This window comes from Prenolepis imparis, unplaced genomic scaffold, assembly GCF_030444845.1.
Source record: "Prenolepis imparis isolate NDT839.2.m4 unplaced genomic scaffold, iyPreImpa1.0 SCAF_3, whole genome shotgun sequence".
Taxonomy (NCBI): Eukaryota; Metazoa; Arthropoda; class Insecta; order Hymenoptera; family Formicidae; genus Prenolepis; species Prenolepis imparis.
In genome coordinates, this window is record NW_028141161.1 from 20753736 (window position 1) to 20773963 (window position 20228).

The following is a 20228-nucleotide window of genomic DNA, read 5'->3' on the forward strand; positions in this document are numbered from 1 at the left end:
AGTTCCGGATGCGCGAATTTCGGCAAGTGACTCTCGGGAAGTTTACTTATATGTATACTAGGGCGAAGGGGCCTGAAGAGGAGATAGAAATAAATTCCAAGAGAGGATATTCTCAAATCAACCCTTATTCATTGCAATTTTTCTTCCTCTTGCTTTTTTTACACACTCGATTGACAACTGATTCTTCTTTCGAGTAGAAATTATATTCGTTATGCAAATGTTAAATGCAAATGTACATCTGGACACAATTCAATCTCAAAGTATACACCGAATAAAATCTACATCGGTATTTACCCGTCTGAAAACGAGAATTTCCTGAAAGCACGTATACTCGCGCATATACTTATACTTTTTTACGACACATACGGCTTGACAATTGGACGACGAAACGTTAGTTTTTTTTTTTTTTTTTTCGGGGCGGGTATATCTCTCGAAAGGAGATAAACGCGACGTAACTCTCGACGCAAACTCTCGGATAACGACTGCAGTCGCACGAGAGCGAGGAGTCGGAAAACTGCGGCGAAAGAGAGAGAGAAATAGCTCTGTGACAGAAGAGGAGATAGATAGAGATCCTTGGAGTACTCTGCCTAACATATATCCGTGCGATATAGCACTCGTAGTCCCCGACTACGAGCGTGCCCGATCCGAGCTGCTTGAACTTCCACATCATCCCCCTCGCCCTCTCCTCCCTCTTCCGCGCAAACCGCCGATATTACTATGAGAACGGCGGCCCGAGAGCGCTAAATTATTCAGGAACGACGCGATTCCCGCGCTTGTCGACGACGTCCCGCGTTCACGAGATTACCCGAAGCTTTCACGGTCGACACGGGCCGTCTCTTAAGGGCTTTCTACGAATCCTCGCCGCTTGAACGAGCGGATGATGATGATAATGATGATATGCGTCGGACGACGAATAGATATATTTCTCTAATTATAGTTTATATTGAAGAGAGTGATCAGCTGACAGGCTCTTATTCTGATAATACGATAGAATTATGTTCTCTACACAATCTAAATTTTAAAACTTCGTAATTACGATAATTGCGAGCATAATATGCCATTTCAAAAATTTTCCAAAATTATTTATTATAGAAATAATTTATTATTTTTAAAATAAATTATTTCTGTCTACATTTTTTAAATAATATGCAAAGTGTACAAATCTTTCTTTTTTCCCCTCCCTTCTCTTTTTATTTATCTTCGTGGTATATGTGTATATTAAAAATTATTTAAAAATTTTTAAAACGTTGATTAATTTTGTAAGAGTAATTATATATCGCGTGGATAGCAATTGAAAACTCCAAAGAATTTTATAACGTATTATCTCCGAGATTAAAAGAAAGCGCGACGAAAATAAATCGCAACCAATCGAAGATTCTTTCGTGGCGCGAATCCTCCGCCGAGTTCTTAACAGGATATACGCGAAACCTGTAAGATTGATTTCTCTTCCGGTAACGCTCCCTCGATCTCGAGGATCACTGATCATACTCGGGCCACGTCGACCTAGCGGCTTATTTATTGTAGATAATCCCGGAATTGAATTCGGCAGGGCGAGAAAGAGAAATCCTTCTTCCGTTTTCTCTTAGCGCGCGAGATTTCGAACGACCCCTTTTTCAAGAGGATTAACGGGAGAAAAAGGAGATGAAGAATCGTGGAAAAGCAGTTCGATGATCGGAGAAAGAAGCCTTTTTCACCCCTTAGACAACGAGAGACAACGAAAGCTCGTTCGATAGCTCCCTTGTTTATACGACACTCTCGCTGCCCTCTTCTGTCTTTTCTTCCCCTTCGCAGTATCTAGATATAGTTGTATCTCTTCTACGCGTATCTAGATATCTTTTCAAACAAGTATATCTAAATGTGTGTTTGTATCACTGCGTTTTAATTATATAATTTCGAATAATTTAATCTTAAAGCCGCTGTCTTTATATTTCTCTTTAGCTTGAGTAAATTTCTTTTTTTTAAATTTAATATCTTTTTTTACTACATTGCATCTTCAACAACGCCGAGTAATGAAGAAACATGAATGCTATAAAATCTCCGTGCACTCTACAGTGATTATCTCTTCGTATTTCGATCGGAAAGCATACGTTTTTCTCGCTTTCCGCATAGGCGCGGAAGTATCGTAAAGCGTCGTCGCGTCTAAGCAAATTTTACGACGGGATTTCGCGTATTCATGATTATAGTGCGAGGCTGAACGAAAGGACAACCGCGCGAAGTAAACCTAGCAGAGGAAATATATCTATACCATATGATCGATGTTTCGTTTTACTTTGCAATGACAATTTACATTTTTTTTATTTTTATTACGCAAATGTCTCGCGCAGTTATCATGAGTAATAGAAGGTAATAGAAGTTTGCCAACATATATCTTAACAAAAAAAATTAACGATAATAACAAGATAAATTTTAACATTCAATAACATGGAATAGAAAAATATGTCCGACCCGTTTATTAAAGATTATGCAATATTTCAAATCGAACTTTTTATCCTCTAAAACAAAATTCTACTAAATATATTGCTATTTTTCTATCGTGTTAAACGGTATGACTCGAGTATGTATGTACACATTTCAATATTTTTACGAGCAGCAACGAAAATTATCGCTATGCAAATGCGGGGACGAATAGAGAGAGAGAAAGAGAGAGAGAGAACATAGTAGAGTGATGAATAAAATAACGCATGCGCTCGATAAATCTTTTATTACGATGATACAATTTATTGTTCGAGCTTTTCCGTCTTGTGCGATTTATTGCAGGAATTTATCGCAGAGATTCGAACTGTCCCGAAAATCGCTGCGATTTCAGGGAAGGGAGGGGAGAGGGAAGGCAATTCGGTGAGCGCGTCACTGTAAGCCTCTTAATTTCGCCCGGAAACAATCGAAAACCACCGATCGCCATCGAAACGTCGAACTCAATCATTTTCCTCGCCCCATCTCCGACGCCATAAAACCAGCGAGAGGGACCAGTCACTCGCAGGGGGGTGGCGGAATTAACCGGCAAGAGTCCCGCGTTTAATCCTCAGCCACATTCGATTTTTATGTTGCGCTGTTGATCCTTAGATTACCCCAAAAAGGTATTTAATTTTGCACAAGATAGGAAATTAATGGAGAAAAAATTTGTATGAAAAAATATATTATCTCATGGCAATGATTTTCAATCTTCTGCGTATATTGCTGACGTCGATCGATACAATTTAATCATTTTGTTGTTCATTTTCGAAGAAAGAGAACCTCTTCAATTAGAACCTAATGACGCGCGGCAGATCGACATTCCGATAGTGTCCGGAATATATCGGCGCTCGAACGCGTTTGCCGCGGAGAACAAACGCTACGATAGAACTCGCGGTGTGTACATTCCAAATTTGATCGCCGAAAGTGGACCATTATTGGTATTACAACCGCGCGCTTCAATATTGTGCCGCCGCGATTAAATGTTTAACATCAAACGACAAATAAAATATTGAATGCCGTGTACCGCCTGACCGAATGAAAATATCCTGCGCTTAATCCCTTAGAGATATTTCGATGAACTCAAATAGCGCGCTGTCAATAAATAAATAAAAGCATATATACATATATATATATATGTGTATATATATATATATATATATATATATATATATATATATATATATATTGGGAAAGAGAACGAATGTGATCTTCCGACGGATTGTCGAATCAATCAAAAATTAATTTACATCCATTATATGTACTTTAATTGTTACAGCGTATAACTCCGAATGGTAGTTATCGTGTGAGTCCAATAATGCAAAAACGTGATCAACCAATTAATATTGCAATACTTACAGGAAAATAAATGTATGTATATAATTTTTATTATAATGTATGTTTATAATATATAAATTTGAATGTAAAATTGAATTTAACATATACTCATTGTAAAAAATCATATGTATACATTTATTCTACTTAAACACCTTAAAAAAAATATTAAATTAAGAATTTTTATCGCATACTATATCTATATATATTAGAAGTTAATGATTAACCGAAATCTTCCCCCGTCATTTCCCGAAATCAATCGCAAGCCGCAATACTTTCTCCCTGAATGCGTCGCGCCGCAGGGGTAGTTTCTCGCTCGCCCCCTTCTCCCCCTCTTCGTCGGACGACAATCATGAACGCGACGGTAGCGAGGGATACACGCGTGCGTGGGTGTATTTAATGACATAAAGAGCAGCGTTCCGCACACGCTTTAATATCCGTCCGAGAGAACGATCGCCCCCTCGTGCTGCTGTATCCCTCGTCCGCCTAAAATCTACCTCCCAGCGGCGGAAGTTGCACGGAAAAGCCTTCCTCCCCCTCCCTCACCCCATCTCCCGTCAATCCTTCGCTTGCACGGACGCGTGGCAGCGGCGGCGAATTGTTTTTGATATTCGAAACGGAACGAATCCCGACATCACGCTTCGCCGAGCGCGAGCGATTCACCCCTTTTCTCATCCCTCTTCATCGGTTGGTCTTTCGCGAAGTTACGCGGCACAGATGCGTCGAGCATAGTGATGTTGATTCTAGTGGGGCTTTCAGTAAATTATTAGATAGCTGGTAGACAAGAGCAAAAAAGAGGAAAAAATCGGCTTTTAGAGAATATATATGATCTCAATATTATTATATAATTATATAAATTACTGTGAAATATTTCTCTTTAATATTTACACTATAACTTTTTCGTTAATTTTTAATTTAACGTGGATGTAATAATTCGTCAAAATCGCGAGCTGATTTTTAAATTTGGGGGCATTCATGCTTCACTTTTCGCTCTACTTTTTTAACGAACAAATTTTCGTTCTAAATACATGTATATTATATATGTATGATCGTTCTTGACCCAGATTTTTGTCGTGCAGATAAATTGAATGATTACGCGGAGGACGGAGACGCGATTTCGTCGCGAAACAAAGCTGACGAGGCAGGAAATTAAAAAAAATATATATATATATTACATGAAAAAAGTGTGCCGCTGCCGGAGCAAAATACGACGCGACAGATTGAATCTCGCCGCGGCTCGCTCGCTCGCGTAAAAGAAATAAATACGGAATGAGATTCTCGTTTGTAAAAAAAAGGAAGAAGAAAAATTCGTTACATGCGCGTACGCGAAATTAGGTGACTTTAATATTTTCCAATTTGCCGTCGCGCAATATTTACGGGCGTATAAATGAAATCGCGGCCCGTAAATCAATTTGTATCCCGGCGAGCGGCATTTTTCGCGAAACGCGCGCCGTATTACCGTATTAAATGACATCATTATGTCGACATTGACGTCGGCCTTATCATTAATTATATTTAATTCCGACGAGACTCGAGTCCCGTAATTATACGCAATTTCGTTCGTTTAACGAGATCGCCCGATTTTTGCGTTATCGAGAGTCTCTTGTTCTCTCTCTTTCTCTCTCTAAGGATACATAATTGACAATATTGACCGCATGCAACGTCCATCTGTGATGATAGAGGTTTTCCGTTTGCGTGATATTTAATGTTGTTTTTAGTTGTTTCGAGAAATGAAAAAATAACATTTTAATCCGTATATTTTATAACTGAATTATAAGAGTATAAAAATAAAAAAGTAAAGTGTGCTTAAATAAAATAACGCGAAATATCGAAAACCGGATATCAATTTATTTTAGGGAAAATATATATTAATTATTGTATGCGTCGCTGGTTACATTTGTCTCTCTAACACACATTTTATTACGAAATAAAAAAGAATAATAATAATAAAACTGAGAAATATACGGGATATATTCGATGCGACTGTGCAAATAATACTATCGTTTGCAGCAATATATCATAAGTATCGTACATTTTGTTGCGAGTGCAACTAGGCGACTGGTATGTCTCAACTAGGTTTCTGGATCGCAACCAATCGTGGTCTGATAACGAGTGGTAAGCACTACTCCCAGATGCGTTTCGGAGAGCGAAGACAAATGCATCTCTCTAATCCTCCACCGCATCCTGTACTGCACTCAACCCCCTTTTCCGCCACCGCCGCCGCGGTAAGACCAAGGAAAGAGAAGCGGAATTATACATCGTCTGCTGGTGTGTGTCCCCGATAATATTTCTCGCTGTAAAAGTAGTATATTTTTCTCTCTCGCGGTGTTTAGCATAAAACGTACGCGACGGCGGGCTATAAAATGCTCTAGCACGTTCTCTGCGGACCACTGCGGTCCCCGATCCATCATGCTTACGTGTACCGAAGTTATGCTCTGTATGTTTAGCTGCTCCTCTTTAATTAATATAATAATTTAATTTTTAAAGCAGCGGCCGATATATCTCTGAATTTTTTTCGTTCGGTGAAATTTGATGGAATTTTTAAAATAGAAATTATCGTACAAATCGTGCGTTTATTATAAATAACGAAAAAACAATAATTTTTTATCTGCAATATACATATATTTCGCGCGTTGCTTTTTACTCGCGCGAAAATCATTACTCTTCCGCTCTCCTTCCGGAACGTCCTTACGTAGGAGAAATCTCGAGATTCTAGATGCGACACGGTGACATTCCGTGGCAGTGGGTTAGTGGTCCGTATAACCGATCGTAGCCGTAAACTCGCGTTAAGTCCCTCTCAAGTGCGAGGTTTCGGCGGGCGAAGACAAATGCGCCACCCTCTCTTCGCAATGGCGAATTCTGTCCTCCTCCTCCCTTCGCGCGCGTTAGAAAATTACATGTTGCGCGTAACGAACATTAAAGCCGGTAACATTGTTCACGGGGGATTAGAGTTAAAACCGCACCGCGAGAGATCCCCCTTTCCGCGGAGCGAAGGATATCACTATGCTGCGGGTTTCCTCGGAAAAAGGGATATCACTCGATTCATTTCGCGAAATACTTTGACTTTAAAATTTATTATCAATGGCGAGGAGATAAAAAGCGAGGAGACTTGGATAGAAGATCTGAAATCTTCATTATCGTATAAAAATGTAACATCAGAGAACTTTGTAGAAATATATTATATTTGAAGATATCAAAAGATACACATAAATATAGGAAGTAAAATCAAACGAAATAACCAAGTAATTTAGAAAGATGAGAGAAGGAAAACACGAAGGGGAATATTTCACGCCGTTTTATATATATACTACGAACGAAGGCGTGAATCATCGTGGAAGTCTGCCGTAGGATTATCCCAGCTTTCACGGAACCGGATATCATTAAAATCGCGGCGAATGACGCTTCGGTTCAGTGATTGCGAATGCAGAGTAGGATGATTTACATGACGGCCAAGTTAATGTAAATCGATCGCATCACCTCGTCCAAGATCGAATTCACTCACGTAGGTGGTCAAACATTATCCCTTTCTTACTCGTCACGCGATATATGTTTACGGTATGATGGCGAAATTATATTGAAAATAATATTGCTCTTAAGATTAATAAAATATTCTTGACTAAATTTTTATATCTAGATTTAGAGCTTCTCTGTGTGTTCTTTAAAATAATTTTAAAAAATTTATATTTTCGCATTTTGAAATATTCCGTGTTTTTGAAGTAACATGAAAGAGATATCTCGTGGAACTGAAAAGGAACGATTCACAAATGCCACCCCTTTTTCCTTCAGTGATACCTGAGCGATCGTCAAAGGCATCATTAGAACGAAAGGGGTTCACGGCACTGCAATATTCTCCCCTTAATCCGTGTGCTGATAGACATTACGTACGATCGAGGGGAAACCGAATTTTCGAGCGGAATCCTATTGAGGATTCGTTTCTTCTCTAGTATACGTCGAGATCGCGAAGAATTTCTATAAAGTCCGGAAATAGAATTGTATCATTTGACATTCGAGAAGCCGCGCTTTCTATGGTTACTGAAGTTGAAGCAAACGCATGTTGAACATATCCGGAACAAATATATATATATATATATATAAAATTAGTTACATTTCTCAAATCAATAAAACAAAAATTGAACATTTCATTACGCTTATTCTAATAATTATTTTACGTAATAAATGGCAGAAAAAAATAGTTGGATATTTTTATTAAATCTAATTACGAATTTTCTTTTCGATAAAAAATTTATCGAGAAATTTTCCTATCGAAATCTGTCTCGAAAGTGAAACTTTCAAATGGATAGTTGAAACGAGCGATAAAGAGATATCCATCGATATTTATATCCTCCGAAACATTATTCGTCTTCATTTCGCGCGCTGTTATGTTGCGAACAAGTGAATGCATCGGCTGACTAATATACATTCCCGTTCGCCCACGTATGTACGTACATATCACGTCGCATTAATTACGCGCGTTATTCGAGTTCGACACTTCGGATCGCGAATAAGGAACTTTTCATCGAATCTTGCGGAGGTAGAATGCGTGGGTGTCAGTGGGCGTCCCTCGATAATAAACGTCGGTAACTCGAGGAAGGAAAAAAAAAAAAAGAAACCGACCCCGATCAACCGATGCGGAGGGATCCCTCTTTTTTCTCTCTCTCTCCTCTCGAGAGAGGCGAGTCCTCGCCCGGATTCCTTCCGCGCTGGATCCTCTTTGGCATCTTTCGCGACATCCGAGAAGCCGCCAAAGGGATCCTTAGGGACGACCAAGAGGGACGTGATCCACTGCTCTCGGGTGCACTTCGCCTTTAACCCTACGGCACTAAGATGCCACTCCCGGGACATAAAGTTCGAGGTATAAGGACACTCCCAAGTTACGTTGGAATATACGTAGGGTGTCTTGAAATTAACGCCGTTCCTTACGAGATATACTGAGAAATCGTCCGAGAAGAATGACAGATATTTTAATAACTTTCAATAAGAGATTCTTGATGATTCATCTTAAAGCCGCGAGCTCTTTTTATAACGAAAATTGAAAAAGCGGAGTTTGAATTTTGCGATAGTATTTAATAGCAAATATTTCGAAAAGCCTTAGGCGATTTAATCATTTTTTTGCAATTTATTTTTAAAAGACAGACTTTATTTCAACGTTTCAACTTTAATTGCCTGTCAATCGTTTATTTATAAATTCTGTCACGAAGGAATTATTTTTTCGACAAACGCACAGATATCGCTCGAGTCTGTGAGATTTCAAGGTATCAAAGGGGTAATCTATGAACACGCGGGGGGAGGGATGACATTTCATCGTCTTTATCCGGAAGAAGACGAGACCGGCCCGATATCGCTTCCTTTCTTTCTTTTTCTTGTCCCCCCTCATCTCTGGATTTTCATTCTATGGCGAGTCCCAACGATAAAACGCGCGTCGAAATCGGCACGTTCGGCCAGAAATTGGAAGGATTCTCCATCCTGTCGGCCTTCGACACGATGTAGGATTTACCGTCCGAAGGGAATAAGGATCGCGATGGAAAGAACTACGCCGGGAGTCCCTTTCGTTTCGACTCGTTTCAGTACGGCAGTTCGTTACACATAGTCCTGCGTAAGGACACATTTTTCCCCCAAATTTCGTTCCTTAAGATAGTAACATTAATTGCAAGTACAAATTAAATAAATCTCTTATCTCCATTTTTTTAGATCTTAAAAACTCCGTGGATGATTGAAATACATAAAACGGCAATAAAGTACGATAATACATATTTAGTCTACGTAAAATATTAAGAATTAAATTGATAATTAAAATACATTTTCCCAGAGCGTATATTCGCTGTCTGAATTATTCGAAAAGTCACTTATAAGTCACACGAACGAGGTATCGTAGCACATCCGATGTTCTTACGACGACGATGATTTTATCCTCGTTTAAGCCGCGAGAGGATGGCGATAAGGAACGATCGATCTTAGGTGGAACTTAGCCAGTGTGCCGGCAAACGTAACATCGGGGAAAGTTGCCGATGATTCACGTTAAGTACCGAGCAAACTCGAGTTATCCACTTACGCATGAATTAGGCGGGCCCCAGGAGGACGCGTTAAGGGGGGAAAACCGCGTCGAGAAACCGCACATTTTCTCTTCGCGCACGAAAGGAAAGTTTCTTCGTCTCCTCATCATCTCGTCGGTCGGAGAAATCTCGTTGCCGGGGAACTTTCGGGACTAATCGCTATCTCGCGCCATCCGGTTGTCTGCTATCACTTTTGTCTTCCCTCTGCCTTTTCTCCCTCTTCCTCCCCCGCGCTCTTCCCCATTTCCCGCCGTTTCGTTCCATAGAAATGACTGATTCGTTGTACGTGTTCGACCAGATACGTTTTCCCTGCCAATTTCGTCACGGACCTCGTCACGTTTCCTCACAGCCCTTTTCTTTTTCTTTTTATCTCTCCGTGGGGTATGCGAAGATCACAGACCTTTCCCCTGCGGTAAAACGCGTCTTCTCGAGCTCGGTAATTCAGCCTAAGTTAAGACTTAATAGAGTTTATTCGAGCGCGGATATTAAGGATTTTATGAAATATGAGATCAGAGAATATATGTAGATATTATATAATAACATTAATGATAGGCAGTAATGATAGGTGCGGATATTTCGAGTGTAGACTTAAAAGTATTAAAAGCATTCATTTAAATATATAGAAACTATTTGTGTATTTATGTAATAATTTAAAAATAATTAATTAAAATGCAAAAAAAAATCTATTATTTTTATTTGGAATAATATTTGAAGTTTTTCGAATTTATATTGATTGTCTCAAATATTATTTCTTTTATTATTCCAAGAAGTATTGTTTTAAATGCTATATGAGTAAAAAAAAATAATTAGAAAAGTGAATTTAAATGCGAAGGTCAGTTTTTTCCCCTGCGATAAAACATGTCCTCTCGAGCTTGATGTGATTCAGTCTAACAATAAATTAAAGGCTTAATAGAGTTTATTCGAATGCGGATATTAAAGATTTTATGAAATATGAGAGAGATATCACAGAATATAATATGTTGATACACATTTTGTATAATAACATGAATGAATAATAATGATAAATGGACATTTCGAATATGGATTTAAAAGTATTAAATGCTTTCATGTAGAAATTATTTGTGTATTTCAAAATTATTAATTAAAATAATTGCAAAAAATTATCAGATTTTTATTGTAATAATATATTTGAAATTTTCGAATTTATATTGCTCGTCTCAATATTATTCTTTTTATTATTCCAAAAAGTATTATTGTAAATGCTATATAGTAAAAAATAATTAAAAAGGAAATCAAAAAGCAAATAAGCATTTATTTCAAAAATAATTATTTAATTATTTTAATGTAATTATTCAATGAAAAAGTAATGCATATTTAAAATATTTATTTTTAATTTGACAAATACTTTAAATAGGATATTTTATTTGATATATAAATACATTATTTATTTTTCGCATTAATCATTTATAATTCAATAAAAGCAGTAGCTTACGTAAATATTTTTTGTTCCATTTTAAATATTTCTTTCTTTCCACTTCTGACGAATCTCTCTCTTTTTAAGAAATGACAATTTCGAGAAAACTCTGAATAATTTGTATCTTTTTCACATAAAACGTTCATTCAACTTTCATATGGGTTCTCCTTTTTGAAAAAAATAATTCATGTATGAAAATGTCAAAATATTCGCAGAAAAGGGTTCTGAGGGGTACATACTTCTTAGTAAAGAAGCAGCTGCGACGATGTCTAGTTCAACCGCGTCGTTTCCTTGCTCCTTTTCCGAACTCCTCGAGGCAATCCTCGCGATCGATTCGATCGGGTGAGAGAGCGGCCGGTTGCAAGCAAGCAAGCAAGCAAGCGACGCGATTGATCGAGTTACGGGAAGAAGCGCGGGGAAGAGGAGGAGGCAGAGAGAGGGTCGACTCGGGGGATCCGCGATCTCGTTTGTTGAGACCCGAAGACGGGGAACGCGAGTTCGCTTTTACGCGGAAAAATCTGTGTCATTCGTTTAACAGAGCCGCGCTCCGACATCCGGCTTTGCCCCGAGATTGCAACGCGCGATTCGATTCGCTCCGCGGGCGAATTAATTTTATCCTTCGCTTATCAAGTTGCACGCGCGCTTTAAGACGGTTCTCTCTCTCCGGAAGAGAAGCTTGACTTTCCGGGGAAACTCTTGAACGTTGTTGATAGAGGGGAGAGGAGTAGCCATTCTCTTTATCTTCTTCCTGCATTCCTCTGATCGTTTCAGAGAAAGAGATTTATTTTGTTCGGATATTAAGAATCTACTTTGCATTCGAGCTCGACGGCATAGTAATTAGAATCCATTTGCCAAGGGATTAATGCGATCCGTTCCGACTTCCGAGGGAGAGGTTTTTAATATAACATATAGCTCTTTATAATATAAATTCAGAATATATAATAGTGTGAAAAATCAGTTATATAAATTTTTATAATTTATATCACTTTCGTGTGTTAAACAGCCAATCTTTATGAAAATTAAAATAAAATTACGTCGTTTCTAAAATCACTATTTTCACGTTGAAATGAAGATAGTGAAGTATTATCTAAATTACAATCTTGGAATGGAATCGCTAACTTTTATCAAAATATTTTGACGTATCGTACACAAAAGATTCGTCATATACATCTGGTTGATATCAACCGTAAATTTCTTGTTTCACGTCGCAGAATTTCGATGGAATGCTACGCATCATACATTGGGGAGCACGAATTCGTTTTGCGATCGCGTTGCGAAGAAACGTCACGGCCGGCTGGTATATCCAACGTTTCGATCGATCGCGATCGTGCACGTTCCGGCACGTTAGTTTGCCAAAATTCAGCCGTCCAGGCAGCTCGCCGTCGTCGTGCTCGATCGCCGTTTGATATACGTCCGGCATGGAAATTGTCGCGACTAGGAGGCGAGCCGACATGTGCTTAACAGAGCTTAGCGGAGCTTACGGCCGGTCTCTCAAAGGCCTCCGATACCGCGAAAGCGGTATTGCTTCCACGGAAATGCTAAAAGCGCGTTTAGCACACGCATTGCGATTTTCGCCTGCCATCGTTGCGACATTCAATACTTTTTGCGTAACTTTCTTTGTGACCCGAGTATACGAGACGTCCAATAAAATGACATAAAAATATAATAAAATGATATAAATTTAATTAATTAATTTTTATAAATGGATTGCTATTTTACTATTAATGGGTTGATAAAATTTCTTGGCTAATTTCAAGATTATCGATTATATATATGATTCTCGATGATTATAATTTCAAATAAAGTATTCAAATCTGAATTGTTGATATGTGTCAAAGATTTATTCAGCTCAATAAAAATGAAGAAATGTATGCAATCGTCAGATTTATGAAACGTAACCAACGAGGCATTGTGTGTCGTTAAGATACGCGTATGTCGATCGTGATCCGGCGTGATTGAATCGTTGATTGCGCGAGGGCTTGGTAACGAATCGTTATACACAACGTGGACACACGAATTCTCTCCTACCCTCGCACGTTTCGAGGGGGTAACGCATGCAAATTCCTGGACAAATGCGTAATTACCGTGTCTGAACTGTCCTGGGCCTGGGGTTACGGTGAAAATGCGAGTCGGCAGGGAAAGAAGGGGGAAAAACGCAAAAAGAATAGCAGAAAAATAGAAGAAAATTTATGTTGATGTGTTTCAAGTCTAAAATAATGTATTTTACGAAAATGCATTAGTTGACATTTCGAACAATCAATCGGGTCCAAGGAATGAGAGTCTAAATAAAGACTCGTAAGTGACATATGATGGCGATGCCACCAAAAACGAAGCTGGAGAAAAGATAGAGGATATAAATCGAGAGAAACAAGAGAGAGAAAGAGAATTAAATGAACGAGATGATTTTCGATTCAGCCAGCAGACATTCCGCCAGCCCTTTCCCTATATATGCATGTCTATCTGTCTCGTAGTCTCATCTCCAGCTATTGTTGTTCCTCTCCCCCTCCCTCTCCCTCTCCCCCCTCGCCGCGGTTTATGCTAATGCCGCACCACTGAATTTAACGTCTCGCGTGTACGCTCGTTTGCGTTTCGTGCGGTACATACGTATCCGTATGTGCGTCACATGCGGATACGCCCACGTACGTATGTACGTACGTATGAACTCTCCGCGGGGGTCGCGTGCAATTGAACGCGGGGTGAATATATCTGCGAATCAATAATATATTACGGCAATTATAATTGCTGCAGGATATCGTTAGACATTATTGTTATATTAGAATCATTGTTTAATGGCAGAGTATATACATATATAATCATCGTTATTACGGACATTAAGGAGAAACGTTTAACGTTGAATAGAATGTTAAAGTTACATCGTTACATCTGTGCTCCTTCTATTCCGCATCTCTTATCTACTTTCATCTGTCCTTTAATATGTTCCTCTTTTTATACATAAAACATCTCAAGGGAGAATCCACTGTTTTTCACGCTCTTTCTCTCTCTCTATCTCCAGCGAGATAATCGGTGTTCTTTCAAATACTGGTTTGCTAACAAGCACATTCTGAGTAGTGAAACAAAAGCACAAATCTATAGAACGCGTCTCTCTCCATCCCTCTCCCCCCAATGTATCCAATTTGTGACGTGTATTATTTGTGCGCGTATACGTGCACACGCACAATATAATACACATACGTATACGCGAAACATACCCTCGGTAACATAATATGTATGTATGTTTCCCTGCACTCAGGCCGTGAGATCGCATTACGCGATATCGATTGCATCCAGTACCGAAAGGGAATCTTCTTTCTCTCTACTTCTACCGTTCGATCTCCCTTCTCATTCCCTTCCCTCCCTCTCTCTCTCTCTTGCTGCGTGTCACCCCTTTTTTCCACGCACCGTCGAACTTTGTTAACGACCGCGACGTTAATTAATCGGAGCGTCGCCAAATCGAGATGCTGGGCGAATCAGAGGATCCGAAACTCGTCGATAACGCGGTAAGAGGGTTGGGGGCACCTTTAGTCCGCCAATAAGATCGGACTCTAGATATCGTTGCGACATTCACCCCGGGCAGTCGATTACGATAACTATTGTACGTACAGAAGCTCTCGAAGAAGGTTTGAAAATCTGAAAGATAATCTACCGTAGGTTTTTAACAAGTCGGTGCTTATAATCGTTTAGATATTAATTTTTATATTAATTGTAAAGAATAATTAATTTTGTATGTAATAATTTTTATAATAATGTGTATAAATTTAATGTATGTTTTTTTCTTCAAACCGCGATCTAATCAATTAATTATTTTTTTCTGTTTTCAATTAGACACTTATTCTCAAACGTTTCGTCCGACAGGCTAATAGTCTCCTTTAACGAGAATAATAAGAAAAACTCGAAATTAATCAGAGGCACGTGACGTTTCGTGCCACGGTGAGAGAGATTTTTGCACTCGCGTGAGTTTACTGCGAATGTGAAATTACGTACCCGGGACAGATCGATGAACGAATTGTCGGAAATATTCCTTCTTCCTTTTTTCTCTTTTTTTTTTCTTTTTTCCTTTTCGCGACGAACAATTTCAACGAGAGCAGATGACGTCTATCCAATAATACACACGTCGCCTAGCTGGCCGGAGCGCGATAGGCGACCGGCGGCGCCGAAGAACAGTAGCTGTTCACCGATCCATAAACAATCCCGCGATATTATCGCTTCCTCGCTCTCGCTGCACGAGTGAATCCTCGATCGACGATCGATCGATCCCGCTTGTTCTGTTGTGTGCGTGCGTGCATCGGACAGGCACCGTTTAATTGATATATCGCTGTCCGATCGGAGAACGCGCTTTCTCTCAACTTGATCTGATCCGAAGGGATGCGCTACCAGAAATATACGCCAACAGAAATATGCAGCGTTCTATTTTATAAATAGTCAAAAAATTCACCGGGGAATCCTCCACTTGCGTTACCTTCGCGAGGAAACGTAGTTTCCTCACCTGCAGCGAGAAGAGGAGAAGCAAAAGTTTCTCGGTTTTCCGTCAGCGATCACTAAAACGCGAATAAAATGTAATACTTCCGACATTATCTTACAAACTTTATTAAAAGGTTGATTTTAGAAAAAATTTTTATATAAATTTCTTAATATTTTATATAAAATCTCAAAATTCTTATATAAAAAAAAATTATTTTGCAAAATCCTTTCAATATTGCCGGAAAATGTACCATCCGCTGGATACAAAAAAATTGTAATTGGATACTCTGTGCAATTTGTAAGATGCGTGCTCACCATCGCGATCCCTATCCCTCCGTATCCCTCCGCAATCAGGGAACTTTCACCCTCCCTTACGAGACGCAGTTCCGTTCGATTACGATCGTTGTTACGTTCATTGCGCAACGCGCACGCGGCTTTCCACGAGAAACCCATTAATTGGATCTGGTGTCGAGTTACCCCCGGCTTCAATTCGCCCGATGTTCCACCGCGTGAATCCGGAAGCTCATATGCACCGCCTATACTCGGGTGGTATCACTCTTTCGCGTCTACGAGCGAAACCGCATTTGCAGCAGAACTGCGCAGAAAATTCGACGACGAATCCTTGGACACGAATTTCTTCGAAATCAAGCGCGTGTTTCCACTATTTTCCACAATAAAAAAAAATAAAGATTTGTTTTTAAAAAAATCGCAAAAGGATCTATTTCAAATTGCAATAAATAGTGATAAATTATGGCGAATAGATAGCGGCAATAAATCTGCATAAATTGATTTACGAGATAAATTAATATTCGATAATTGCTGTTTTATTTCGTCTCGTCAATTGAGCCAGAAATATATCCCGATTACTATTCATCTTCGTATTTTTGTTTTTTTCCTCGCTTTTTACGGAGTCTATCAGTCTATCCCGTCTTCCCTGTGAGAAATACATCATCGCGTGCTATCGGTATCTATCTTTCGAATTCTGTCGCGCCGTGAAAATAGACAAGAAGAAGATGAAGAGAGGCGATCATTTTTAGAGAAGAAGAGAGATTCTCTTACTGACGCTGGTCTCTCGGCTGAATCCATTAGCTGGCGCCATTAATATCCTGATAATGATGAGCGATGAGCCGCTGCGCGAAGAACGAAGCGGATCAGAAGAGGACAAGCTGCTTTCAGATGATGCGAGAGTGAAAGAGATAGGGAGGGAAAGAGCAAATGAAATGGGGGGAGCTGAGTAGACAGATAGGTAGATCGATAGATAGATAAATGGATAGATGCACGCTGCGTTGTAAGGCAGTTCTACAGAACAAAAGAGCAGAATTTTCTCTTAGGAGAGAAAATTTTTAGTTGTAACGGAGAAAACTAATTTAAATCAAATTAGTAATTAATAATTCCCTTATTAAGAATGAATTGCACCGCTCACGGAATCATAGTTAACGTCTCTCTTTTATCAAAATTATCAAAGCGGTGGTCTAAAATTAGGTAGAAAGCAGCGCATAGATAACATTTTTGTACGAAAGTGTCACAGAGATACATATGAGATATATTATCCGAGAAATTTCAATATTTATTCACAATTTGTGATTAACATTTGAACTTGCAAAAAAAAAGAATAAATGAAAGAAGAGAGCCATAGACATAGGCAAAGAGCACAGATACATCTTTCGCATTCGCTTATGTAGGCGGCATATTACACGCGTGCCCGCGAAAGCTTTGATAAATGCTGCTTTCCTTGGCCCGCTGCCAAGTAGCACAATGTTTCTCATCACTCGTGTATTCCTCATTGCGCTTTTCACTCATCGAGATGTATTAAAACCTTTACACCCGATAAATATATCGATCGGTGATGATTAAAAGCGCGCTGCTCTCGGCCGAATATTACGATAATTTTCAATTATTTAATATACTGTCGGAAATATATATTTCGGATTTTTTCCTTGTTTATATCTTAAAAAAACCTACAGGGATAACTTGAAGAATTCTGTATTACAAAATGTTGATTAAGACGGAAATTCTTGTCGTCAGTTAATTGATGATCCAATTCTTGACAGGAAATGTACAAATTACTTGCGACACGCCAATTGCGGATACAAAAGATCGAACTTGGCTTGATTTTGCTCTTTTCCAAAATTGATGATCGTCATTCTTCTCCGTGAAGAATAAATGACATACTTCCTTTTATTTCTCAGACACATTCATTTATCATTCAGCCTTGAATATGTTCATATTGTCTTGCGAATTTTTGCGAATGAGCTTCACGGACTTCACGGAATTAAAGTTCGAGGGAAAATCTTTTCAAGGCAGACATATTTCTTTCGCGACGACACGAAAATTTCCGTTCACGTAACCTTCGATAAATTTATCGCCTTCTCGTGTGTCACCTCAAAATACCGTACAGTTTAATATCTTACTCCATACTGCGCGCATTGTATCGCTTCACCCTTTTAGCGAAAGAGACGACAATGCTATCAATGCGAATTTAAGCAACTCTTCTAGTGACCTCGAAATCAGCCCTTTGCCTTTCTGAACCTCTTTTAAAATCAGGTAAATGAATCTTGCTCACACAATGCCACTCGATCGATACGACGAGAAGTCGACAATGGAAATGGCGACGGGGTCCGATCTGATGCCGAACGGAAGTGTACCCTTCCTCTGCACCCCGCAGGGAGTCCTGTTATTCCTTCGGGAGAATCACTTTCCTTTTTTCGCAGGCGTCCCACGTAACTCACCGAGGAACGAAACCGTGCCATTGCCTTTTTTTTCTCGACTTCGTCATACTCGGCACGTGTGTCCGGGCACTTCCCGCACTTACGTGCCTCTTATGAAGAATCCTGCCACAATTGTGGAGGAGGAAGGGAAAGGGAGAGATTCCGATACGAATTTCCGGCGTTCCGAACGACGCCACCGCCATCGACGATATCGAGAAACGAGGAATTTCGGCCGCGAAATTTCTCGCGCCTTTTCCCCCCTACAGAGAGAGAGAGACCTAAATAAAGATCCGAAGGTATTTCTCGTCGTTATCGATATGAGAGGTCCACAAATTTAGAGATTATATCGATGAACCCGAAGAGCGTAATGTCTTAACTTTAGGAAATCTTCTTATGGGAGATATTGAACAATTAATTATTTAAATGTTAATTCCTCATGAAACTTTGGTAAATCAATTTGTCAATTTTTGATAGAAAATTCATCAAACTATTTAAGTTTCTCTATTGAACTGTCAAGTTTCTTCGTTGCATATATATCGCAAAATAGCTTGTGTTAACTTGTTTATTAAAGCCCCTCTTCCTAGCAATCGCTATATCAGTCTGAACAACAGCTACAAAAATAGCTGACTAGGATTATTTCGATAAAAACCACTGACGTATTAACTCGTTTTATAAATATCAGGTTTATATTAAAAAATCTTGATACTTTATTAGAAATAAAACGACAGCGATGAATATATACTAGAAATAAAAGCGAAGATGTGCGCGAATTGCAACCCTTTGACATGCGGACAGTGTTTAACGCACGGGTTTCTCTTGACGTTCGTTGCAAAAGCTAACGTCCTCATGGATGCACAAAGCTGCGCGCTGTCTCGATTCAGTCTTTCGGAATGAACGAACGAAGCCGTTTCCACGGCGATTAATTCGCCTCTTCCGGTATTATCGCGCCCGCAGCGGCGTAATAACACGCCACGATATCGCGTAATATTACCGCAAAACGCCATAGCGCGTTATACAACTCTCTTCCGCGAGAAAATGAGGAAATTTATACTCGCGATTTCTCTCTCTCTCTCCCTTTCTTAATATCGGTCATCGCAAACCGGTTTCCGGTCCCTTTAAAACGGCGAAATGTCAAAATACGTTCTGTTAACGTATGAATACGCGATTAGTTTGCGAATGAATTCAACGAATTATCGGAATATATTGGCAACGAAGAACTAGATTTAAAACTTGAGATTTACTGCATGTATGCAAAAATTTAAATCGTATTTTATTAAATAAATTTGCATTTGCGGTAGTAATAAAAATTTTAGCAAAACTATATTTGATAGATTGAATCTAAAATTAAGTTACGTTGACTTTATATGATTTTACCTATAATTCAGTTACATATTTTTAAATTCATAGTGGTTATAAATATCCATACTACATGAGTGATGAGATATTCAGAGACACCTAATATAAGAGACATTTAATATATCGGAAAAATCATTTTTAGAAGTCGTTTACGCAAGCATCGTAAAATAATCTTCGATTTGTCTTGTCAAAAAAAATTGACGCAAAATCGATATTCGCATAAGTTGCGCCAAAATATATTCTAACATTTCAATTATCTCTTTTCAGATGATCGACGCCTCTTATCATACGAATCCATCGCTGCAAAGCACTGCCCTGATCATCACCTGCGCGGTGGTTCTACTACTGATGGCCGCGATCGTGTCCGTCGTCTTCTGGAAGTAAGTGTCTAAAAATTCTCTTCTCTTATCTTAGTCTCTCTATTGTCTAACGCACGCG

The 20228-nt window shown here is 39.1% G+C and overlaps 1 protein-coding gene and 1 long non-coding RNA gene across 7 annotated transcripts in view; one reads left to right on the forward strand and one right to left on the reverse strand.

Annotated features, from left to right (window-relative positions):
• The window catches only part of Pxb (putative Hedgehog signaling attenuator pxb), a 499142-nt gene that overhangs the window by 422253 nt on the left and 56661 nt on the right, over positions 1-20228 (forward strand). For all 6 annotated transcript variants that reach the window (XM_083034387.1, XM_083034389.1, XM_083034388.1 and 3 more), the window contains one exon: positions 20058-20170. In XM_083034387.1, the coding sequence (XP_082890513.1) occupies positions 20058-20170 (113 nt within the window). The remainder of the gene's footprint in view (positions 1-20057; positions 20171-20228) is intronic.
• The window catches only part of LOC145934114 (uncharacterized), a 162933-nt gene that overhangs the window by 121018 nt on the left and 21687 nt on the right, over positions 1-20228 (reverse strand). The window lies entirely within an intron of this gene.